General features: G+C 52.5%; 1 protein-coding gene across 2 annotated transcripts in view; it reads left to right on the top strand.

The window, feature by feature from the left end:
- Positions 1–22,909: 22,909 nt before the first annotated feature.
- Positions 22,910–23,342, top strand: part of CD99 (CD99 molecule (Xg blood group)) — a 34,223-nt gene continuing 33,790 nt past the window's right edge. For both annotated transcript variants that reach the window (XM_041740779.1, XM_041740780.1), the window contains exon 1: positions 22,910–23,056. In XM_041740779.1, the coding sequence (XP_041596713.1) occupies positions 22,990–23,056 (67 nt within the window). In that variant the 5' untranslated portion in view covers positions 22,910–22,989. The remainder of the gene's footprint in view (positions 23,057–23,342) is intronic.

The raw sequence follows: 23,342 nt of genomic DNA on the forward strand, positions 1-23,342 counted from the left end.
TTTCTTCCAGCTAACTGCAAACCCGGGGTACCAGTCTCCTCCTACCCGTCAAGGGCTTTGGGTTGCATGTTAGCAAGACGTATAAATTTAGCAAGAGAAAAAATACGTTCCACTGTCTGGTAATGGTGCAATGTTTTGAGTCTTTATTATATGACCAAAAAAAAAAAAAAGAAAAGAAACAAAAACAAAAAAGCTGAATTTTGTTTTCTACACTTCTAGATGTGCAGGACCAGAGTTCTGAGCAGCTTTTCAGGCTTTAACGTATCACTAGGGTGGTGTTAACGTTTAAAGAAGAGGGAAAGTAAGAATAGTAGGCGAGGTTGTGGAGACAGCACCGTCCTGCGGTGCTGGTGGGCAGGTCACACGGTGCAGCCGCTGTAGGAATCAGTTTGGCGGCTCCTCATACGCCATAGAGTTACCCTATGGTCCTTATGATCCCATCATCCCACTCCTACGTGTGTTAACTCAAAGGAACAACAGACAGGTGTTCACTCAAATACCTACACCCGCATGTTCACAGAACCGTGCATGACAAAGGTGGAAACAACACAGGTGTCCATCAGTGGGTGAAGGCACGAGCAAAATGTGCTTTTCCCCCTTACAGGGGAATGTTACTCATCCATGAGAAGGAGCGGAGCTCTGACACCGGCTACCATGTGGATGGATCTTGACGACGTGATGGTGAGGGGGGAAGCAGACGCGCAGAAGGCCACATTGTGTGCGACTCTGTTTATATGCCAGGTGTGTCCAGAGACAGAAAGTAGATTGGTGGGTCCCAAGAGCTGCAGGAGGGGATGGGGAGGGACTGCTCAGTCATGGAGACGGGGCGGGGGGGGATGAGAATGTTCTAGAACCAGGTAGCGGTGGGGGCTGCACGACATGGTGAATGTGCTAATTGTGTACTTCAAAATACCGAACGTCACAGTACGTGAATTTTACGCCAATAAAGAATAGATCCTAACACCCGGGCATGCCTGCTTACAAGTCAGGCGCATGGTGGACCCAGCCTCTCCCAAGCTCCGTGGCGCCATGCTCGTGATCCGCAACACTCTTGGTAAAGGCTGTTTGCTTGCAGGACGTTGACCGTTGGCTTTGTCTCCAAGCTGCTGGCCCATCGTGCTCATTGTGCTCAACCTCACGCCTTCATCCGCACAACTCCACCCATGGCTGCTTTCTGCCCCTCTCTTCCCTAGAAGCTTCTCCAGGGAACCATCCCTGTCTCTACCACCTGTCACCTTCCAGAGCCTTCTGGAAACTTCTGGAAGATGCTATCTCTGACCACCATCTTGGGCCTAGCTTCTTGTCTCCCCAGGTCCCCACATCAGCCTGTGTTGCCTTCACTCTCACATCCCTCCCCTCCAGTTAGCTCTGGGAGCAGCTTCTTTATTGTGGGGTCAGGGCCCTAAGGGCTGGAGACACTTGGGTAGGAAGACCCTCTGCTTCCAGAATCACCCGTGCAGGGGACTGGTGTGAACTGGGGGTGAGCCCAGATCTGTGTCGAAGGTCACCATGCTCATACTCTTCCCACCTCACCCCAGGTGGCCTCACACAAGGGAAAAGTACAGGATAGAGAGGTGGGTTAGAATTTAAAACACTGGAATGGGGACCTTCCTCAGACTCGTGCTCTGGTTTGCTCTTGTTCCAACCTGGACTCCATGGTGTTGACTATCTTCACCGTAACACATGGATACTCAGGCAACACAAAGAAGATGCACGGACCACATTTGCGGCGATAATCCTAATTGTTTTCAGCAGAGAACAATCCATCTATAGGTGTTTCCTCCACGTGATGATGGCTCCGGTGGAATCAGAGTTATGGCCACATCCAAGCTGCCTCAGTCAAAGGCTCTATTCAATACATTTTATTTCATGCCTGCCCTTGGATGCACACAGAAAGGTGCTCTTCCAAGAAAGAAATTGAAAATTTTTAAATTAAATTGATTTTTAAAAAGAAGGAAGAAATTGAGCCAAGTTTGGTTGGACCAGCAATTCTAAGATGGAGCGAATCATCCCACCATCGACGTGGACTAATGGCGTCTTGCAGAAGGAGCGTGCTTAACTCTGAAAGAATCCAGGTTCCAGGTGCATCTCACTGACGTACGTCTGGATGCGCATCTGGGACGGACATAAAGTCGGAGGCTTTCCTCAGCGCAGAAGACACCATTTTCCTGTTTTTACCTACAATTCACTCACAATCTGATAGACATTTTCATCCAAAGCCAGATCCCTTCCAACCCGGGGTCTGCAAACGTGAGGTCTGCGCTCACGTGGGGGTGAATCAAAAAGGATTCGTGTCAATTGTTTCTGCCATACATTTAGCTTTTAAATACTCTTTCCAAAGGAACATGGCTACTCGCCTGTCCCTTGTGTGCCTACGTGGCATGTTGGGTTTTTCTTCATGGCACTGAAAATATCGTTAAACGTCGTGTGTGCTCATCCTCATTTAAAAGTTACCAGAAGGTAGCATGAGACCTGCCTCCAGATCCTTTGATGTGATATGTATCTAAATGCGTAGTAGTGTTTGCCGGACACCAGATAAAGGACTGACCTAGCAATTGCCCGGGAGAATTGAATCACTTCTGACAGCCAGAGCAGGTCATTTGTGATTTTTAGAAGCCATTTTACGCATGAGGGTTAATCCAGTTGGATCTTCTATCAGATTTTTAGAGGACGCATGTATTTTTGTGGGGGGACTTTTGACCGTAGATTCGGTTTTAATACGCCACATGGGTTTCCAGCAGTCGGTGGATCTTACAGTGAGGCAAAACATGTATGGTCTTGGCAAGGAGTTTGTGTAAATGGGTGTGGGTACGTGTGAAAATTTGCCATTCTTTGCTATGCTCAGTGAAACTGGAGGAGGAATGGAAGCACTGGATGCTGCTTTTGCAAGGTGTACACCTCTGCTTTATTTTATATCTTTTTCTAACAGGCACTAATGGGCTGTTTTACAAATGAGGGAGAATCATCGATACTGTTCACTGACCCAAAGTCTCTAATCAACCCAGAACCATCTGGCTGGACCTGAGGGGGACACACCAGTCTGAATTCAAGAACTAATCAAAATACATTAAAATAGAATTACCTTTTGTGAAGAGCCAGGTTACCCTAGTGCACATGTGGAGACGGTGTTCTTCAAACTGTGATCTCAAATCACTGGAAACCCATGTGGCATATTAAAACCAAATCCACAGTCAAAAGTCCCCCCACAAAAATATAATCAAATCAAAACACTTCTTAGAAATTAGAAACCTATCTGAGGGGGCACCTGGGTGGCTCAGTTTGTTAAACGCCTGTCTTGGTTCAGGTCATGATCCTAGGGTCTTGGGATGGAGCCTCGCATCCGGCTTCCTGGTCAACGGGAAGCCTGCTTCTTCCTCTCTGTTTCCCAGCTTGTGCTCTCTCATATGCTGTCTCTCAAATAAATAAATAAAGTCTTAAAAAAAAAAAGAAAGAAATTCATCTGAGTATCTCTATTTCTGCTTCACACAGGATATCCATAGGAGAGAAATGCTATTGATTACCTGTGAGTCAGAAATACAGGATCTCAAATTGAACACCAATAAAAAATAAATTTATAAAAAAAAAAAGAAATATAGGATATAGAAGCAACCCAAGTGTCCATCCATAGACGACTGGATAAAGAAGAGATCATGTACACACGCACAATGGAATTTTTGAAAATATTTTATTTATTAATTAACTAATTAATTAATGAGAGAGAAAGAGAGCATGAGCAGGGGGAGGGGCAGAGAGAGAAGCAGACCCCCACTGAGCAGAGAGCCCAATGTGGGGTTTGATTCCAGGACCCTGAGGTCATGACCTGAGCCGAAGGGTGGTGCTTAACCACCTGAGCCACCTTGGTTCTCCAATATAATGGAATATTATTCAGCCATAAAAAAGGATGAAATTTTGCTATTTGAGACAACACGGATGGACCTAGAGGGTATTATCCTCCTTGAAATAAGTCAGAGAAGGACAGATACCATATGGTTTCACTCTTACGTGGAATCTAAAAACAAACAAACAGACAAAAAAGCAGAAACAGACCCATAAATGCAGAGAACACACTGATGGTTATCAGCGGGGAGAAGAATTAGAAGATGGACAAAATGGGTGGAGAAGACAGGAATGTATTGTCGAGCTCACTTGTGCTTAACCTGTCAGCTTCTCTGGTGAGAATGTGGGCACCCCCGCCTACCGGGGCATCTCCGATTCCCCCAATGGTTCATCGTCAGTTTGGTGGAGGTGCATGATGGAAATGAGGGTTTTCCATATTGTGAAGATGATGCATTGTTCTCCGGATGGTTGTCAAGCACTACGGGGGTCAGGGATGGATGGTCCAGCTCCGTGTTGCCCACAGGCGGAGGCTGGCACTCACGCATTTTGCAGGGGGGCACCACTCACAGTCCCCAGGCTGTAGTGTTTTCTTGGCACGTTAATCATGCCTGGATTTCAGCTGGCGTCCTTGAGGTAAAACGTTCTCTGGGTCATCGCAATTTTTTCACCTAAGGTGAGAAGCAGTGTGTGGGGGGGTCTTATGCCCTGTGTTGGGGGTGGAGCTCTGCACACCTGCAGGAAATCCTCTCCCTGGATGACTCAGGCAAAGAAGAGCATCTAGTGCAGAGACTCACAATGAACTCCCTTTGCCTATTGAGGTTGGTCATGGTGCCCGACCTGAGCAGGAGGGGGGCCTTGGAACAAGGGAGCATTGATGACGGAGGAGGAGTCAGAGACCGGAGTCAGCCCAGAGAGGAAGGTTCCAAAACTCTCAAGGTTTTGTTATTTCCTTGGAGGACTGGAGCGTGTCAAAGTGACAAGAGGCCCTTATGGTGATGAACCAACCAGTAGGACCTGGTGCAAGGCTCTGGAAAATAACCAAGGGCCGTCTTTGTCAATTCATCGTGGCCTCATGTGGGAGGAGAGCACAGAGCCTCCGGCTGAGCCAGGCGGCTGGCTGAAAAAAATCGTGGCATCAAGGCCAAGGGTAGCTCAGGGCGCCACCAAGTCAGGAGCTGGGGAGCTGGGTACAGATGGATGGCAGGGGACACCCAACTAGATGGGGTCTATCCATGGGAGCAGGCTCTGCAAACAGCTCAGCTGAGGCCTGGCGGTGCCAGCACTTGCCCGGACAAAGTCGCTGGAGTCAACGTTCAGGATGTCCACACCTCAGTGTGTCTGTGGTTTGCAGAGGCGGCTGCTCATTCGGAGACACGGTGAGGACCAAGGCAAGCAGACACGATGACCTTTCCTCTTTGCACGTGCAGTTCTGCTGTGACGTGAGCATGGCGCACGTGGGACCGGCCAGTTCAGTGGCAGAGAGGAAGGGGCCAGGAGGCGAAAGCCACGGTCCGTCGTTCCAGGGAGCGAACCCCAAAATCCATCAGGTTGCGACACATCCAGCCTCCCTGCTCCTGAGCACGTTCAGACCCTCCTCACCAGGTTCTTGGGGTCCATCCTCTCCACATTGCTGCCTTGGGTGGGGTCCCGCGGCCAGCGGCCACTGCATCTCCGGGGTGCTTGCTGGAGACACCACATGGCCCCCACGTCCCACATGGGTGAAATCGGAGCCTGCAGTTGAGCAAGCTGTCCCACGGGATTCCTGAACCCACCCAACTGGGCCGCCCTGTGATTCCTCCCGACGCCCCACAAGGCCCTGGATTGTGTCCGACTTCATGGAGGTTTGAGATGTGGGCGTGAGGACTCACAGAGCCTTCCCCTCCCGAGTGTATCTCGTCTGCTGGGAGGCTGTGCCCTTGGGAAGAGGAACCAGCCGTGTCGTCCTCCCGCGGACCAGTGGGGTGGAGCTGAAGTGGTCTCCGCCGCCGACACGACACGCAGAAGGCTCCTCCTGGCCCAGTGACTCTTGTCTCTGCTTCTTTAAAAACGTGCGTTGCAGACTTCTTAAAAGCATGCATTGCAGAGTTTCTAAAGACACGTGTTGCAAAGAAAATACCTTTTCAAGTTTTAGGTCCGTTACCATTTGCTTTCTCAAAACCTCCCAGAGACCCGTGGTCTCGGGGCTGCTCGTCAGCGTCTCGTGCTTTGTGGTTAAAGAAGCAGGTTCCCAGAATCGCAGAGTAATGTCTCCGCCGGGAGGCCCAAGACCAAGGCAGAGAAACCCCGTGAGCCGGGCGGGGTATGGGGGCGTTGGAGGGGGGCCCAGCGGGTCACATCTGGGTGTGGCTCCTCCTGTTTTCCTGCTTTTCGGTGACTTGCGGGCGTTTGCTGGTGGTAGTGGAGCACACAAGCAAAACCCCCGCGGCGTGACCCCGCGGCGCGACCCAGGGGAGGATGCTCGCCCCCTTGTCAACACAGAGTCTGGAGAAGAAAGAGGAAGCACAGGGTTTCCCCCGCCCCTCCCCGCCCCAGAGAGGCTTGCTCACTGATTTCCATCCTCCAACAAGGACTTTGTGTTGTAGGAATTCCGCAGCTGGGATGTTTGGCTGGGGACGGGGTGTGAAATGGGGGCGGGCGTGCTCTCTGGGTGGGGTGCACGCCCTGTGAGTCATCCCGGGCAGCCCAGCAGGAGGAAGGAAACGGGGGTGAGCGGGCGACTTTGCCGTGCAGACCCGTCTTCCGGGGCACAGCACGGCTGCACACCCTCCACAAGGTCTGGGGTCTGGAGCAAGAAGGAAGGAGGTATTTTGGGTGGCGTTCCCCCAACGTGGACCCTCGGGGTCCGGCCTCCAGCGAGGTCATCCTGGGTGTTAGAAACTGGCCCGTGGGGGGCACTGGAGGATGAGTCAGGCCTTAGAGCTGCTCAGACCCTCCTCCCGGCGGCGCTGGGCTGCCCCCAAAGCAGGTGACGCCAGTTTAGTGCCAGTAACCCCTCCCTCCCTGGGGACAGTCAGGGGTCCAGCCCGCAAAGCACCCGAGCATGCACACCTGGTGCGCCTCCCTCCCCAGATCCTCCTGCCTTCCCAATCCAGAAGCCCTCTGAACCCCTTTTCTTTGGGATTTTTTTTTTTTGGTGGGGGAGGCTCCATAGCACAGGCGTGATGGAGGAAGTCGTCGCTGGCCTTCGGGGGATGGATTCGACGGCCGGCGGGAGTGACTGAAAGCTGCGAACGTCCAGGCATAAGGCAATCAGCGGCCACCCATAGGGCTTCCCCCAAAGTCACCTCCTCCACACAACGAAACAAAGACCCAGCCCTTAGTACAATGCAGGGTTCAGGGAGCTCCAGGGCCAGGCTGCCGGGAGTAGGCGCCAACGGTATGCACTTAGCACAGATCACAGTGTCACAGGCGGGCAGTTACCACGAGTGCAAGTAGGTGGTCTGGTTTGCAAAAGGGTGAGCTCGTCCGAGCGTCTGCTTGTGTTCCTTGGAAAGACTGTGCCCTGCGTCCCTCCCCCCCAGGCCAGGGGGCAGGAGGGGGGCCACGCGTGCAAGGGGACGGCCAGGCCATCTGTTGCAATGACTCACCAAACCAGCCCTGGGGCCCAGCACAGAAAGGAACGGGCGTGGCCGTGCTCCTCTCACACTCTAGTCCACGGATGTTGAAATTCGACTGGTGTTGCTGAAGGACACAGAACAGGCCCCACGGGGAGGCACCTGCGCCCCGCGTGGCAGTGGGTTCCCATCCCGGCTGCCGTATTGTGTGGATGAGAAGCAGGTGCGTCTCAGGTCCCGCCCACAAGCGCAGGGGGGTCGGACACGAGCGCCCACGCTCTCGGTCTGTGCGCACCACACCTGCTCTTTGCAAATCTCCCAGCACCCAGACCTCCTTGCAGTAAATAACAGGTGGCTTTTGCACCCCGATTCCAAATTGTGTCATTGCTTGCAACGAAGAGACGTGATGGATGCTGCAGGATGGTGCTGAAGGAGCCAACCGCGCAGCCGAGCCAGCGGGAACGGCACCGGGAGCTTTCTCCACCCAGGCCACCCGCTCCATCCTCCCCGTTGACCCTGCACAGAAGCATCTGTGATGGGAGGAAACAGGTGGGCGCAGACGGGATGTCTTGTCTCTTGTCCGCTTGTCTCTTGCGTCTGTTTCTCAGGACCATAAACCGGCGCTGGGGGTGGGAGGACGGTCTCAAGACAGCGGATATTTATTGTCTCGGAGCGCTGCCAATCCCAAGTCCGAAATGGAGGGATCCGTGGGGACGGATGGAGGTTCTCGGGGTCGATACGTCCATGCCACGGGCTCTGCTCCATTCCTGTGGCCTCGGAGGCCACCCGTGTGTTCAGAGACGTCTTCTTGGAGCACCTGCTAGCCGACACCCGCACCCCCTAACTCAGGGCTCGGCACGGGATGCAGGACAGGTAAGTTCATGCAAGAGGACAGTTGGTAGAGGCATCGGCTCCTGCGATACTGCAGGCAGACCACTTGCCACCCTCTGCATCCAGAAGATGGAGACCCAGGAAAGCCGGTGGTGTTATTTGCTCGGAATCCAAAGGCCTGAGGACCTGGAGCTCCGCGTGCAAGGGTGACAAGACCAGACAAATGGATCTGCTGCAGCCGAGACCGACGGCGAATCCCTGATTCTCCACCGTTTTCGGTTCAAGTCCGGCCCTCAACACGTGAGGTGAGGCCCACCCACATGGAGCAGGGCCATGTGGTTTAACCAGTGCGCAAGGCAGTGATGACGGGATCTCCAAGTGGCATGCTGGGGACCAGGCGAGGCTGCAGGAGACCTCAGGGGAGGTTCGGGGGTGCTGCATGAGCCTTCCCAAAGCCTGGACCTGCCCCCCCCACCACCCCATGGCCCTCACTCTAGTCCTCCAGCTGAGCATCCCTGTTTTGGCTTTCCCTGTCTCTCAAAACGTCAAAAAGTCACATCCAACGCCTTTATCTTCCCAAAGCGCCTTTTCAGATATAGAACCAAAACCATCCCCGCTGCCCCCCAGTGTCATCCAACGGGACAGAATGACGGTTCTGTCCTCAAAACAGGTCCCTGCATAAGGCGTTCCCATGACACCTGCCCACCACCACTCCCTTCCCACCCGCTGAGAAAAGATAATATTTCAGGTATTTATGGGATATTTCCAACGCCCATGCAGTTTGGCTTTTTGGGTTTGTTTTGCTTTTTTTGTTCTTGTTCTTGTTTTTGTCTTGCAATTTGTTTTTTAAAGCTCAGTTTTTCCAGAAGTAACGCTTAGCACATCAGCTCCACGGCAGAGAGGCGGGGAAGGAGGGACTGGCAGCGACAGGAAGCGCGAGCCTAAGAAAATCAAGTTGTTTGTGTTCCTGTCAAGTTCCCCCGTGCAGGTGAAAAATAGCAAAAAAAAAAAAAAAAAGAAAGAAAGAAAAATAGCAAAATCACTAAAACCTCACTTGGGAGGGAAATATTCCTGCAAATTCTCCATGTTTTGTGTTCACTCCTCCTGAGCATAACTTGAAGTGTAGCACGCCTGCTGCTAACGTCACGTTTTATTTATTCATATAGTTCTCTACTCCTGCCCTACTTATTCCACAAAAGTATTTGAGAAGGCTTTCAGAAGTAATGGTTTTATTATTTATTTATATTTATTTATTTTTAATTTTTTTTGATAATAAATTTATTTTTTATTGGGGTTCAATTTGCCAACATACAGAATAACACCCAGTGCTCATCCTGCCCAGTGCCCCCCTCAGTGCTTTAGTTTGACATTTTTTTTAAAGAAAAAATAGCAACATTGTATAAATCAGTACAAGAAATAAGTGGGTTTTTTAATAGGCATCTATTTTTTTTTGTTAAGATTTTATTTTTTTTAATTTTTATTTATTTATGATAGTCACAGAGAGAGAGAGAGAGAGAGGCAGAGACACAGGCAGAGGGAGAAGCAGGCTCCATGCAAGAAGCCTGACGTGGGACTTGATCCCGGGACTCCAGGATCGTGCCCTGGGCCAAAGGCAGGCGCCAAACCGCTGAGCCACCCAGGGATCCCTTGTTAAGATTTTATTTATTTGTTTGAGAGAACGAGTGCACGTGCAAGAGAGCATGAGCAGGGGGAGGAGCAGTGGGACAAGCAGATCCCCCGGTGAGCAGGGAGGCTGATGCAGGACTCGATCCCAGGGCCTGGAGATCATGACCTGAGCCAAAGGCAGACGCTTCACTGACTGAGCCCCCCGGGGGCCCCAGTAGTCGTCTATTGTCAAGAGTTGAGTTTTCTTCATGCAACAAGTCTGAAGGGCAAGCCCCAGGGGAAGGGGTTTCTGTTACCATCCTGTGGCTTCAGAGGCCACCCACTGACTCGGCAGCTGCAGCTTGTGTGCTGAGCCTATGTCCCAGGTCCCCAGACTTTGCTTCTAACCTTCTGTACCCTCCAGTCCGTTCTGGGTATTGACGTGTGGGGGTTATGTCAGGTGCTCCTGGGCCTGCTGGCTTCTGGGAGAAGTTGACCAACCTGGGGGAGTTTCAAAAGTCATGTTGTGGGTTATACAGCGTCGCCCCAGCAGTGCTCTCCGGCAGAACCCAGGATGCGACCTTGTTTGGAAATAGGATCTTTGCAGATGGGATTAGGGGAACGATCTGAGCTGAGCTCATCCTGGACCAGGTGGCCCTACGTCCAACGACAGGGGTCCTCGTAAGAGACAGAAGAGGAGGTGCAGACATAGAGGAGCCATGGGAGGATGGAGGCGGACACGGGAGGGACACGGCCACCAGCCCGGGACACTGGAAGACGCAGGAGGAACCCTCCCCGGAGCCTCGGGAAAGAGCGCAGCCCTGCCCTGCCCAACCTGGAGCTCAGCAGCCCTGCCTCGACCTTAGACTCTGGTCTCCAGAGCTGGGGGAGGATGGATTCCTGTCATCGTAAGTCCCCAGTTGGTGGGAATTTGCCACCGCTGCCCAAGGAAGCTCATATGTAACTGTGCTCTCTTCCCTGAGGCCTCAGGCTGCGGCACTTCCAGCCTCGGCCCATCAGCCAAGTTCCTGACCCGGAGTCCACTCCCCTGCGGCCACTCTGGCTCAAGGGGCCGCAGCTCCAGGCAGCAGCTCAGGGGGCGCCCATCCCTGGCTTCCCCATCCTTGCACGGCGTCTTCTAGCCCAGCTAACACCTGGGACGCTCGGCCTGGCCGCATTCCCTTATCTCAGTCCCCACGGGGGGCGACTGGTAGACCGCACGTTTCCTGCTACGTGGCCTGGCTCCTTTTTCCTGGGGACCTTCATCCTTAACAGCAATTCCTCACACATTCTCCGGTATGGGGTGGTTCTGATGGGGCCGGTTTGATGCCTTCAATGCTTTCACATCCACCCTCATTTTCTGACCCCATAAATGAACCGGAACAATGGAAGCCCTTCTCGTCCCTCAAGGATTCCTGGAAAGCCAGCGCTGGGATTCCCACCCCGTGTGGTATGAAGCAAGAAGACTCTTAAGCATCAATCTCAAAGGGCTCATTCATCCAGTGCCATGGGGGAGTTGGGGACCGTGCACCTATCCAGTATTTGTCACAAAACTTAGTATAGAACAGGCGTTCCGTAACTACCTCTTGGTTGGCTCGTAGACGATAAACCTCTCAACACGTAGACGGGAGTTGACGGACACGCGTCACCGTGCGTTGACGTGGTGAGTGTGGAGTCCGGTGGGACGTGTTGTCGCACGAGCAGACGTGTCGATGTCCTGGTTTTGATTTTACACTGTAGCTCCAAGGTAAACGGCTCCATTGAGGGGCAGCTGGCTTAAACAGGGTGACCGGTGCCAGTCGTCAGTCCTTGCAAATTTTGCATGAGTCCGTAATTATTTTAAAACAGGAAGTGTTGTATTTTGTGTGCGTGTGTGTGTTTCATTGCACAGAAAACGATGGAAGAGGAGTATGTTTTATATTTTGTGGTAGATTTGAGAATCGAAACTCCCTTTGGAATCATGCAATCGCGTCTCTACCACCAAAAAGCACCGTGTGTGTGTGTGTGTGTGTGTGTGTGTGTATCTTTGAGGTCGATTTAGAGCGATTGGTTGTAGAAAAGAGGCAGTTCTACAACAGTGTCACTGTCCAGGAGGAGACGTGCATTCAGAAAGGAGCTTTTTCAGCGTCAAGTTACAAGTCGACCACCGTGGGTCCCTTTTCTTGGTTTTTATAATAGGGGAATTAATTTGGTCAAAAGGCCGAATTAAAAGCACCGCAAATGTGCAGTTGGACAGGATCCCACTTGGATTTGCCAGTACAACAGGAAAAGAGAAAGATGTGGCTTATACTCAGGTAAATGTTCACTCAATGCTTGTGGGTGTCTTCTGGCCAACATAGAGCAGGTAGGCAAGTACCTGAAGCCTGGGAGGAACCTACCAACCACAGAGCAGCTCACTTGCCCTCGACCTCCCGCAAGAATTAACTACGGAGAGAAACGCGGGACCCCTGGTCTCCATTAACGCGTGGAACATCTCGTATACCAGCCCTGCCTCCCAAACCAGAGATTGCAAACTCCCCGGGGACATAGTTTTGAGCTCCTGGAGATGATAGGAAGAATGTTGAGGTTTTGGTAAATACTTAAGGAGATGTGTCTTGCCGGGAGGAGATGTGTGCAGCTGTCGCCTTTTGCAGCCGGATGAACCACTCCGAAATCTGGGGTCTTAAAAACGATGACCGTTGACTTCACTCGTGATTCCGTGTCTTGGCATGTGGAGCTGAGGTCAGCTGGGTGGCTCTTCTGGGGTCAGCTGGACATACTCATGACACAGTGGTCAACTGTTTGGCGGACGAGCCAGGGCTGTTACATGGGTCGCCCAGGACACCAGCTCACCTGGGCTCCATGGACCCTCTCGGACTTGAGCATATGGCGGCCAGGCAGGTTTCCAAGGCAGGGAGCTCAGACACTCAGAAATGCTGTTCCTTCTGCTGCGTTCCATTGACCAAAGCCAGTGACAACGTGAGCGTAGCTGAAAGTGGTGGGAGCACAGACTCGAGGTGTCCGTGTCACAAGCTGAAAAAAAAAATCAGCAAAAAAAAAAAATGCTAATATGAGGAGGGAATTGATTGCACTCACTTCTGCAAATCCTCTTCACAAGGCATAATGGAGCCCCCAGAGACCCAATGCCTGGGAAGATGTAGCTCACCCACAGTGTGTGTTGAGGACTGTACTCGGCATTTGCAAAATAAACTGTACTTTGCATTTCTTAGTACTCTGCTTAAACGGCATCAGAAAGGGAGACGGAACATGAGAGGCTCCTAACTCTGGGAAACGAACGAGGGGTGGTGGAAGGGGAGGTGGGCGGGGCGTGGGGATGACTGGGTGACGGGCACTGAGGGGGGCACTTGACGGGATGAGCACTGGGTGTTATTCTATATGTTGGCAAATTGAACACCAATAAAAAAATAAATTTATTAAAATAAAATAAATAAATAAAATAAACCGCATCCAGCCTCTCCGTGCGGGGATGAAGCTTGCACCACAGCATGAGCTTTATCTGGAGCAAGCAGCTGGTCTTACTCTTAGGAGTTTATCGGCGAGATGGAAAGAGACTTGTGTGGCCTTGGTACCCCCCAGCCAGGAACACCCCAGAAGGACACCGTTAGAAGGCGAGAGGGGTTGTTTTTCCCTGTGTACTCATGTCAAAACCTTCCTGCCCACAAGACATATCACAGGAAACCACCCGGTTTATCAATGATTTATGGCCATCCCGTGGTGTAGAAGGGTCTTCTAGCCAACAACCGCCCGCTCTCACCAGCCATCATCCCTGACCACACACACATCAATCCCAGGCCGATTGCTTTACTGAATTCTGGAAAAACCAAGAAAACTGTCAGGAAGAAATGAGGATTTTAGCTTCAGGGGGTAGAGGGACGACGTAAATGTCGCAAAAAGTTGGAAATACATTCTTTACTTGGCTCGCACAGAATGCTGATCTGAGCAAGAGACGATTAATCCCTCCCTTCTCAAGCTCTCTGGAAAGGATCCCCTTCTGTCCACGCCGCAAGTGAGGCTCTCAGAACCACCCTCTGCACAGACCTGGGGGATCCCCAGCATTTCCTCCTGTTCCCGCACCCTCACCCCTATTTTCTGCCTTTGCTTAGCTACCCGTCTGAGCCAAATTCGAGCCTACGTTTATCTGCCTTACAATGCTTCTGGGGTTTCCATTTGCTTCTAGATGAAGATGACACTGCGTGGTAAACATGCAACGTCCATCCCTATCTGGTTCCCGGCTACGTTCCCAGCCAGACCTTCCTACCCTTTCTCCTACTCATCGCGTGCCATAGATTTGTCTCCCCCCAGCGTCCACGTCGTTGCTCAAGCAGGGAAACTCTCTAGAATGCATCCCCACCCTTTCTTTATCTGGAAATCCCGTAAGAGTCTTCCAAGACGTGGCTTACACGTGATCTCCTTGGTGAGCCCCATTTCCAATCCCTCGGACACGGCCTTCAATTTCTCTTCCTTCCCGTGATGCTCTGTGCTCACCATCTGTGGAACATCGTATGGCGTAGACTATAGAGGGTTGTCTAGTGTCCGTCGACAGACCCAGTGGGTTATCGACTGATAGGTGAAGTAATTAACTCACCTTTACATATTCAGGATCTAGAACAAGATCCTCAACGTGCCACGGGCTCAATTAACGTGTGCTGGATAAACGAACCTGACTTGCACACACTCTCGCATTAGATGCTGGAGCATGCTTGGGCCGGCCGAGCCACTGTGCCGCACACGCTACGGGTGTCTCTGTCCCGTGTCCGCTTACAGAATCTTACCATTCCCCATCTCTTGAAATTGGCCACGTATTTGTGGCTGCTTTCACAAAGAGGCACTGTGTAAGGGATGACTTGGTTTTCTCGCTCTCCTTCCAGAAGCTCACTGCTGGAACCCAGCCGTCACCATGCGAGGAAGCCACGTGGAGCTGTTCTCTGTGACCGTCTCCCCACCCATCTCAGCCGGGGCCGATTGCACGGGCTGGGAATCCGTCCACTTGGACCTGCTGTCAGAAGGGGGCTCCGTGCTTGGCTTAATGCTCTGTTGCCGCCATTTTTGAAATTCCTTTTCTTTTTTTTTTTTTTTTTAAGATTTTATTTATTTATTCATGACATAGAACAAATATCAATAATAACTGACACTGCTCACAGCCTATTAGGAGAGACTCGGAGACACACAAATAAAGAGACCTAAATCAAACAGCTCTTGTGCCATGGTCTGTGTTTCGGAAAACCATCGGACAACTCCGTCTGGCCCATCCCCATGACCGTCACGGCCTATGTTTGTCATGGGGAACAGCCCACTCCAGGTCCCAGACGCAGTGCTAGCAGCTCACACGGACTGAGACTTACAAACAAACAGGATTCATGCTTCCACTGCAGTTCAGTAGTGTCCCCTTATCTGTAGTTTGGGAAGCAGATAATCTTCTGGAGGGATCACCAGAAGGTCAGCAGTAGCCTGACGCTAGGTCACAGTGCCTGTGTCGACCACATCACTCCATCACGTGGACATTGTATCCTCGGACGTCATCACTAGAAGGAGAAGGGTGAGTACAGAAGAGTAAGATATTTTGACGGAAAAAGACCACGTTCACCTACCTGTTATCACGGTGTTCTAATTGTTCTATTTTAGGATTAGTTATTGGGTTTTGTTGTTGTCGTCGTTTTTCCTTTGTTTGCTTTTTTTTTAATTTTTATTTATTTATTTATGATAGTCACAGAGGGAGAGAGAGAGAGGTAGACACAGGCAGTAGGGAGAAGCAGGCTCCATGCACCGGGAGCCTGATGTGGGACTCGATCCCGGGTCTCCAGGATCGTGCCCTGGGCCAAAGGCAGGCGCCAAACCGCTACGCCACCCAGGGATCCCTCCTTTGTTTGCTTTTTAAGTCGGTTGTACGCACCGCGTGGAGCTCAACAGAGGGCTTGAATTCATGATCCTGAGATCAGGACCTGAGCTGAGTTCAAGAGTTGGATAGAGCCACCCAGGTGCCCCTGATTAGTTCCTCTCAACCTCAGACTGTGCCTGATTGATACAATAAATTTTACCAAAGGTGTTATGTTTAGGGAAAAATATAGCATCGGTAGGGGTTGGTGCCATCTGCAGTTTCGGGCATGCATTTGGAGCCTTGCAATGTGTCCCCTGGGGATGAGAGGGTACTCCCCCCCCTCTGGAAAATTGATTTGCTCTTTATTCTAAGCCAGATGGACTAGCCACGAGCTTTAGCTCCTTCAACAAAGTAGTTGTTTGTTACGTTATGCAGCTTCACGACATCTTTTGATTTTTGCAGAGGACCCAACTTACGCTACAGTTAATAGGGGAAAAATGTGTATACGCCTAAGGATCACAGGTGAACTTTTTGCTACATTAATTAAATTGCTGTTTTTAAAATAGACTGGACCATTGACGGGCACAGACCGTGAAGTTTCTAACGTAAAAACTCTGTTTTACAACACGCTGTTTATCTTTGGCTGCTGTGAACATTCTGAGCAAAATGCCAGTGGTTTGGAGGCAGCCAAGAGGCAGTGAGGTACAAACAGCCTGGACTCAGAATCGAAAAGTCTTGGTTCTAATCTCAGCCTACCGCTCATGAGCTCCACCGGCCCAGGCAGTTCCCTCATCAGCTGAAGTGGGCTATTCCGTCCAATATCCCTACTTCATTGTTTCCTGGTGTGCAAGTAATAATATATATGGCACAAGGATGTCTGGTAAAAGGTACCCTTGTTTGTCCATCCATTGATCCATGGAGCCTTCCATCCATCCATCCATCCATCCAACCACTGCTCAATCCACCCAACCAGCTATCTTCATTTGTCATCCATCCATCCATCCATCCATCCATCCATCCATCCATCCAACGACTGTTCAATCCACCCAACCAACTACCTTCATTTGCCATCCATCCATCAATCCATCGAGCCATCCATCCATCCATCCATCCATCCATCCATCCATCCATCCAACCACTGCTCAATCCACCCAACCAGCTATCTTCATTTGTCATCCATCCATCCATCCATCCATCCATCCATCCAACCACTGCTCAATCCACCCAACCAGCTATCTTCATTTGTCATCCATCCATCCATCCATCCATCCATCCATCCAACGACTGTTCAATCCACCCAACCAACTACCTTCATTTGCCATCCATCCATCAATCCATCGAGCCATCCATCCATCCATCCATCCATCCATCCATCCAACCACTACTCAATCCACCCAACCAGCTATCTTCATTTGTCATCCATCCATCAATCAATCTATCCATCCATCCATCCATCCATCCATCCATCAACTATTGTTCAATCCACCCAACCAACTACCTTCATTTGCCATCCATCCATCCATCCATCCATCCATCCATCCATCCATCCACTTTAACTATCTATCCATCCATCTACTTATGCATCGATCCATCCACCCATCCATCCATCTACTTATGCATCAATCCATCCATCCATCCATTCCCCCACCCATCTATCCACTCACTCATCCATCTACCCATCTTTCCACCTACCATTCTACTGACTCAGGAAATTTCTCTTGAACATGTGTTCAACAGGTACCAAGTATGATGCCCAGACACCTCTTAGCTGTTTGCCCGTAAGGAACTCTTAGCAGGTCTCCACTATAGACTGGGCTCAACCTCTGGTAACAAAGGCCAGAAAGAAAAAAAATGGTTTAAATAAGACTGAAGCAAATATGACTTTTAAAAAAAGATACGATGAGAATTTGCTTTTCTTTCCTATAAATGCAGTCAAGACAGTCAGATTAGGGCTGGTATGGCCATTCTGCAGTGCGACCAACAACCACAGCTGTTTTTTCCCTCTATGTTGCATCATTCTTCAAAAGTGGCTCCCATCTTCTAGGCCACCTCCTTCTCCAGGCTGGCTGCTGGGGCTACAGGCATCATCTTAGTATTCCAGGCAAGGACAAGACAAAGCAGGGAGAGAACTAAAAGGGCCCCTTGCCATCCATCCATCCATCCATCCATCCATCCATCCACCTTTTAAGGAACTTTTCAGAGATTTTCTCCAACAATTTCTACTTACGTTTATTTTTTTTTGAGCAGAACTTACTTTTTGGTTATATCCAGCTGCAAGGAAGAATGAGGAAATTGTCTTTTAGCTGCCATATTGCCAACATCAATAAAATCAAAGTCCCTTATGGAAAAATGTAGAAGGGATATGGGAAGGACAATGTGTAGTCTTGCATGTATAGAAGGTGAATGGATCAATGGATGGATGGATGGATGGAGGTGTACATACTAACGTACGTGTGGACATTTATAGACATGTGTACTCTGTGCACGTGTCTGTGTGTGCGCATGTGCCCTTGTAGGATAAAGGTAATGATAAGAAAGCTTCATTATCTAAATGCTCAGCCCCTCGTGGCAAGCTCATTTTTGTTTTGCTTGCATTCAATCGCGTAATTAAGCATCTGAAAGGCAGCCTCTGTGTGTTGGGCTCTCAGCCAGGTGCTGAGATAGAATAAAAAATAAGACTGCTCAAAGACTTTGGGGAGACTCGGATAAACATAAATAAATACATGTAAATCAAGGGCTATTAAAACTAAACACTGCTCTCTGAGGCAGGGCCATAGCTGCTTGATTTCACGGCTGCATCTCATAGAGAGGGCCCTCAGGTGGCTGTTGAGGGGCTGAGTGTGCTAAGGAATCAATGAGAAGAGGGCTCCCAAGGAGCTTGGGGAAGACAAGGCTGAGGACACGGAGCAGGAGTTGTGTAGGTGGGGATTCAGAGGAGGGACATGCTGGGGGGCTTTGCCCTGGTGAATGCGCCTGGCCCAAAGGTCTAGTGCTGCCCAGGCTCAAAGATCAAAAATTAAAGTTTGAACGTTCAGTGGAGCTGATGTGATTCAGGGTAATGCACTGGTTATATAGGCACCAGATTGCAAATGTGTGAGTTTTCACTGATTAATCGGGAATAATTCACATATTAGGAGATAGTCTGGTGGATAAGATTTGGTGTGACTAGGAGCTAAGAATATCCATCCATTCACCCATCCATCATCCATCCATCCATCCCTCTATCCATCCATCCCTCTATCCTTCCATCTATTCATCCATCCATCTGTGCATCATCCATCCATCCTTCCATCCATCCTTCTATCCATCCATCCATCCCTAAATCCTTCCATCTATTCATTCATCCATCTGTGCATTATCCATCCATCCATCCATCCATCCATCCATCCTTCTATCCATCCATCCATCCATCCATCCAACCCTCCATCCATCCATCCAACCACCCATCCATCCATATATCCATCCTTCTTTCTTTCCATCTTATTCACAGGTACTCTGGATTATGTCCAGGTGCTGGGGTTTCAACATATTTTTTGGGGGGGAATCCACAACCCATAACACATGGTGTCAGCTCACAGACTGGGAAAGGTCCTAGATGAGTTAAGTAACAGCACCATACAGTTTGATGAGCAACCCCTTGCTCTGAAGGAGCCCAGCTTGCTAGTGACCACACTCGGGTGTCCCTTGATGTCTTGCGGTGGACACCATGAATGCTTTGCTAACAGCCACCCACTGCTGTTAACGGTTCACAACTGCCCCATCCAAATAAGTCTCCTGGCTGGAGGTGAGCTGCCAACCCTAACAATTATACCTGTATCTCATAAATAAAAATTTTTAAAAAATTAAAAAAAAAAGGGATCCCTGGGTGGCGCAGTGGTTTGGCGCCTGCCTTTGGCCCAGGGCGCGATCCTGGAGACCAGGGATTGAATCCCACGTCGGGCCCCCGGTGCATGGAGCCTGCTTCTCCCTCTGCCTATGTCTCTGCCTGTGTCTCTCTCTGTGTGTGACTATCATAAATAAATAAAAATCAAAAAAAATTTATACCTGTATCTCCATATCCACTCCCAACGGTGCAATGTGGGCTATGGCCAATGAGCGAGCGGCACAAGTGGACAAAGAGCTGCTGGCCCTCTTGGTTCCGAGAGGTACGGTCCACACCCTAGAGTGTCTGGCGGAGTTAGGTTAAGTGTCATCCCCAGCTAACACAAACGCCTGGCTTAGCTCCTTCTCCTGCGTTCCCCGGTCCACACTTTCCGGGACCCTCCCTCGACAACCCATTTGTGAGCGGGTCCTCATCCCTTCTGTGATCATGCATACACACACCGCCAGCTTCAAAGTCACCTGGCTTTGGGGTTTTGGGTTTTGGGTTTGGGGAAGACACCACTTGGGGAAACTGCAAGTAAAACCCTTCATTTTCCCATTCTTTGGCTTGGTGGTGTCTTTTGGCTCCTGGGGCCCCAAGGAGGCACCACCCCATGTTGGGTTGCAGTGGGGACAGAGTACCCCCCCTCCAGGAGATGGGGACAGCCCCCAGTCTCCTGCAACCCCAGAAAGGCCTCCTTTAGGGACTCCTCCCGAGACAGATTTCCCTTTCTGCAAACTTTTCTTCTGACCGCAGAGGTTCTCTGCCGCCCTCACGCCCTCCGTGCATCCTGTCTTTGCTGCTCTGCTTTTGTAAGTTTCCTTTTCTCCGTCTGTTGGGTGCTTGGGGTCCCCGTTGAGACCCATTTTCCACATCAGTAAACAGAGCTCCATGCTCAGCAGGATCCTCCCTAGAAGGTGGGAGACGGGCTAGTCCGTAGGCCTGTGCACGGGGACTGTCAAAAATGCTCAGACCTCCATCCTGTCCCGAGTTGGAATCAGTATGACACATCAGTATGACACGGAGCAAGAAGCCTGTTCCAAAAGGCGCTCCCGCTCCCCCTCCCTCTCTAGATCATACCTTACGACCTTCAAAGACGTGCTCTGTGGTGCTTGCATACAGCTCCCGAGGCCGCTTCAATCAATGTCATCTTTATTCTGGAGCTTCGAGCTTCTGGACGTCAGAGCAACTGCAAAAAATGATGGAAATTTTTATTTGGAGCCAAGGAAGGTAGCCCTTAAAAAAAAAAAAAGGCAAAAGTCAACTGCATGAATTAGAAAGTCTTCAGAATGCCTGTGGGTATGAACATAAATTAATAAAAAAAAAAAAGAAAGAAAGAAAGTCAAGGCCTGGCATTCACTGTGCAAGTGACAAAGCATATTTATTCTCGCTGGTGATGGGGATCGAGTCCCTCCGGGATAAAACGGACTCTCAGCCTGCAGAATGTGCCAGAACATTAAGGGTGGTGCGAACAGGGCAGCTGTAGCCGAGGTGCGGCCCGAGGGACAGAGGTGAAAGATCGTTCAGGTTGAGGTTCTATTCTGAAGGTGACAGGGCTGAACTGGAAACTTCCCTGGGTTGGGGAGGGCTCTTTGGATTTTGACTTTGGCACAAAGCATGTGGTTTCCTTCATGCTGCTGCCCTCCTCAAGGTGACAGAATGGCTGCAGCAGCCCCAGCAGCCCCTTGCTGCTCCAGAAGACCCTCCTGTTTGCCGTGGCCCAGGGTCCACAGTCTCTATGGGCCCCGAGGCTGTGGCCAGGGAGGAGGGAGGTGCGGGCTGGCAGAGTCCGGGCTGCATGGAGGGGCAGGGGCAGAGAGGTGTCTAGACGGCAGGCGTGGGGGCTGAGGGCAGGTGGTCTCTGGCTGGGCGTCAACTCAGGTTGATTTCAGAGGCAGATTATTGGGTTTTCCTAAGAAATGATTCCATTGTCTTCATGGTTCTGAAAGCACAATCTTATCACTGGGTTTCTGTTGGCTGTTAGGAAACAGGATACCTCTGTGCCTCCAGGTGTGTGTGGTCAGGAGGCCTCCAGGTGTGTGGTCAGAAGGCCTCCAGGTGTGAGAGTGGTCAGAAGGCCTCCAAGTGCGTATGGCCAGAAGGCCTCCAGGTGTGTACGGTCAAAAGGCTTCCACAAGTGTGTGGTCAGAAGGCCTCCAGGTGTGTAAGGTCAAGGCCCCCAGGTTCATAGGGTCAGAAGGCTTCCTGGTGCCTAGGGTCCGACAGCCACCCTTTAAAGGTAAGTGTTCCTGTGGTTGCCCCAGGTGGGCACAGGATGCCTGCCGCCCTGTAGGTGGCCTGGGTCACAGCTGGACAGGTGCGGGGAGGCCCGGGGAGGGCAGGGGTCCGGGGTCCTGTGGGGTGCAGCCAGGCAGCCATGAGGGGAGGCGGGTAGGGCAGCAGGTTGGCTTGCGGGAACCCTCTGGGCTGCGTCCCGCTGGGTCTGGCACGTTCTGTACCCTGAGGGCCCGCGGACACAACCCTGAGCCAACGCCTGGGAGAACCTGGATAGTGGGCACAGGGACGGCCCCAGGACAGGCCAGGCCTGGCCAGAGTCCCCCCTGCGCGCCAGCAGCTCCCAACGGGAAGGGGAGGGGCTTCCTGCCTCCCCCTCGGCACCCCCACCTACCCCAGGTCGGGTGGGGACAGGCTCTGGGACGCCCCCCAGGGAAGCCCTCCTGACGCTGGGGAGTCGCCTCTGTCCCCGCCCGAAGCCCCCACCGGAGCTCCAGGCTCTGTGCGGTCAGACTGGGCCTTGGGGGAGGGGAGGGGGGACCGGCCCTGGCGGGGGGGCAGGGGAGCAGCTTTCCCGGCAATGGAGAGCCCTTCACGTTGTCCCCACCCCTTAGGAGCAGGAAGTCCTCCCAGTGTCCTTTCTCTTTGCTTCTTCCACGTTCTGCGGGGGGGGGGGGGGGGGGGGGGGATGCGTCAGGGGCTGGAGGTGGACACAGGCAGGGACCCCACCTCCTGAGCAGGGAGCGGTCCCGTGCTCCCGCCCAGCCCTGTGTGGTCCTTGGGGGCGGTGGGGGCCCCCCCACTGTCCTAGCAGGGAGGACGGAAAGTCTTGGCCTCTCGCGCCGCCCTGGGGTCTTTGGAGCGGTGGGGGGACCCGCACTCTCCAAGCGGGGAGGGGTCCCGAGCCCCCGCCCGGCCCTGTGGGGTCCTTGGGGGCGGTGGGGCGCCCCCGGTGTCCCAGCAGGGAGGAAGCAGAGTCTGCGCGTCTCCGGGGCCGCCCGGGGGCCCGAGCGGGGAGGGGATCCCGTGCCGCCCCCGCGCCGCCCCGGGTAGCCGCGCCCCCGCGCTCGCCCCTCCCCCGAGGGGCCCGCCCGGCGCCGTCCGGGGGCGGGGAAGCGCCGGCCGGGGCGGGGCCGCGGGACCCACAGCCTCCGCCCCCCCCCCCCGCCGGCCCCGCCCCGCGGGCACTCCCGCCGCCGCCGAGCGCTCGCCCCACTCCCGGGACGGTCCTGCGCGGCGCCGGGCGCACCATGGCTCGTCGGGCCGCCGTGGCGCTGCTGCTGCTCGGCCTGCTGGGCACCCTGCGGCCCGCCCGGGGTGAGCGTCTGGGGGCGCACGGGGGCGGGCGCGGGGCCCGGGATCCTCTTCGGGATGCGCGCGGCGCCAGCGCTCGGCGGGGAGGGCCGTGGGGGCGCGCTGGGGGGGCGGCGGGGGGCGCCCCGGGGACCCCCGGGCCCTCCCCACGGCGCCGGGCGGCCGGGACGCGCCGTGCCCGCGGGCAGCCAACGCCCCGGGGACGCGGCCTAAACTCTCCTCCAACTTTTTCCTGGGCGGGTCTTTGCAAAGTCGCCAGCTCCGACAGCTGGCGGCGCTGGGGCCGCGC

Source organism: Vulpes lagopus, chromosome X (assembly GCF_018345385.1).
Source record: "Vulpes lagopus strain Blue_001 chromosome X, ASM1834538v1, whole genome shotgun sequence".
NCBI classification, from domain to species: Eukaryota; Metazoa; Chordata; class Mammalia; order Carnivora; family Canidae; genus Vulpes; species Vulpes lagopus.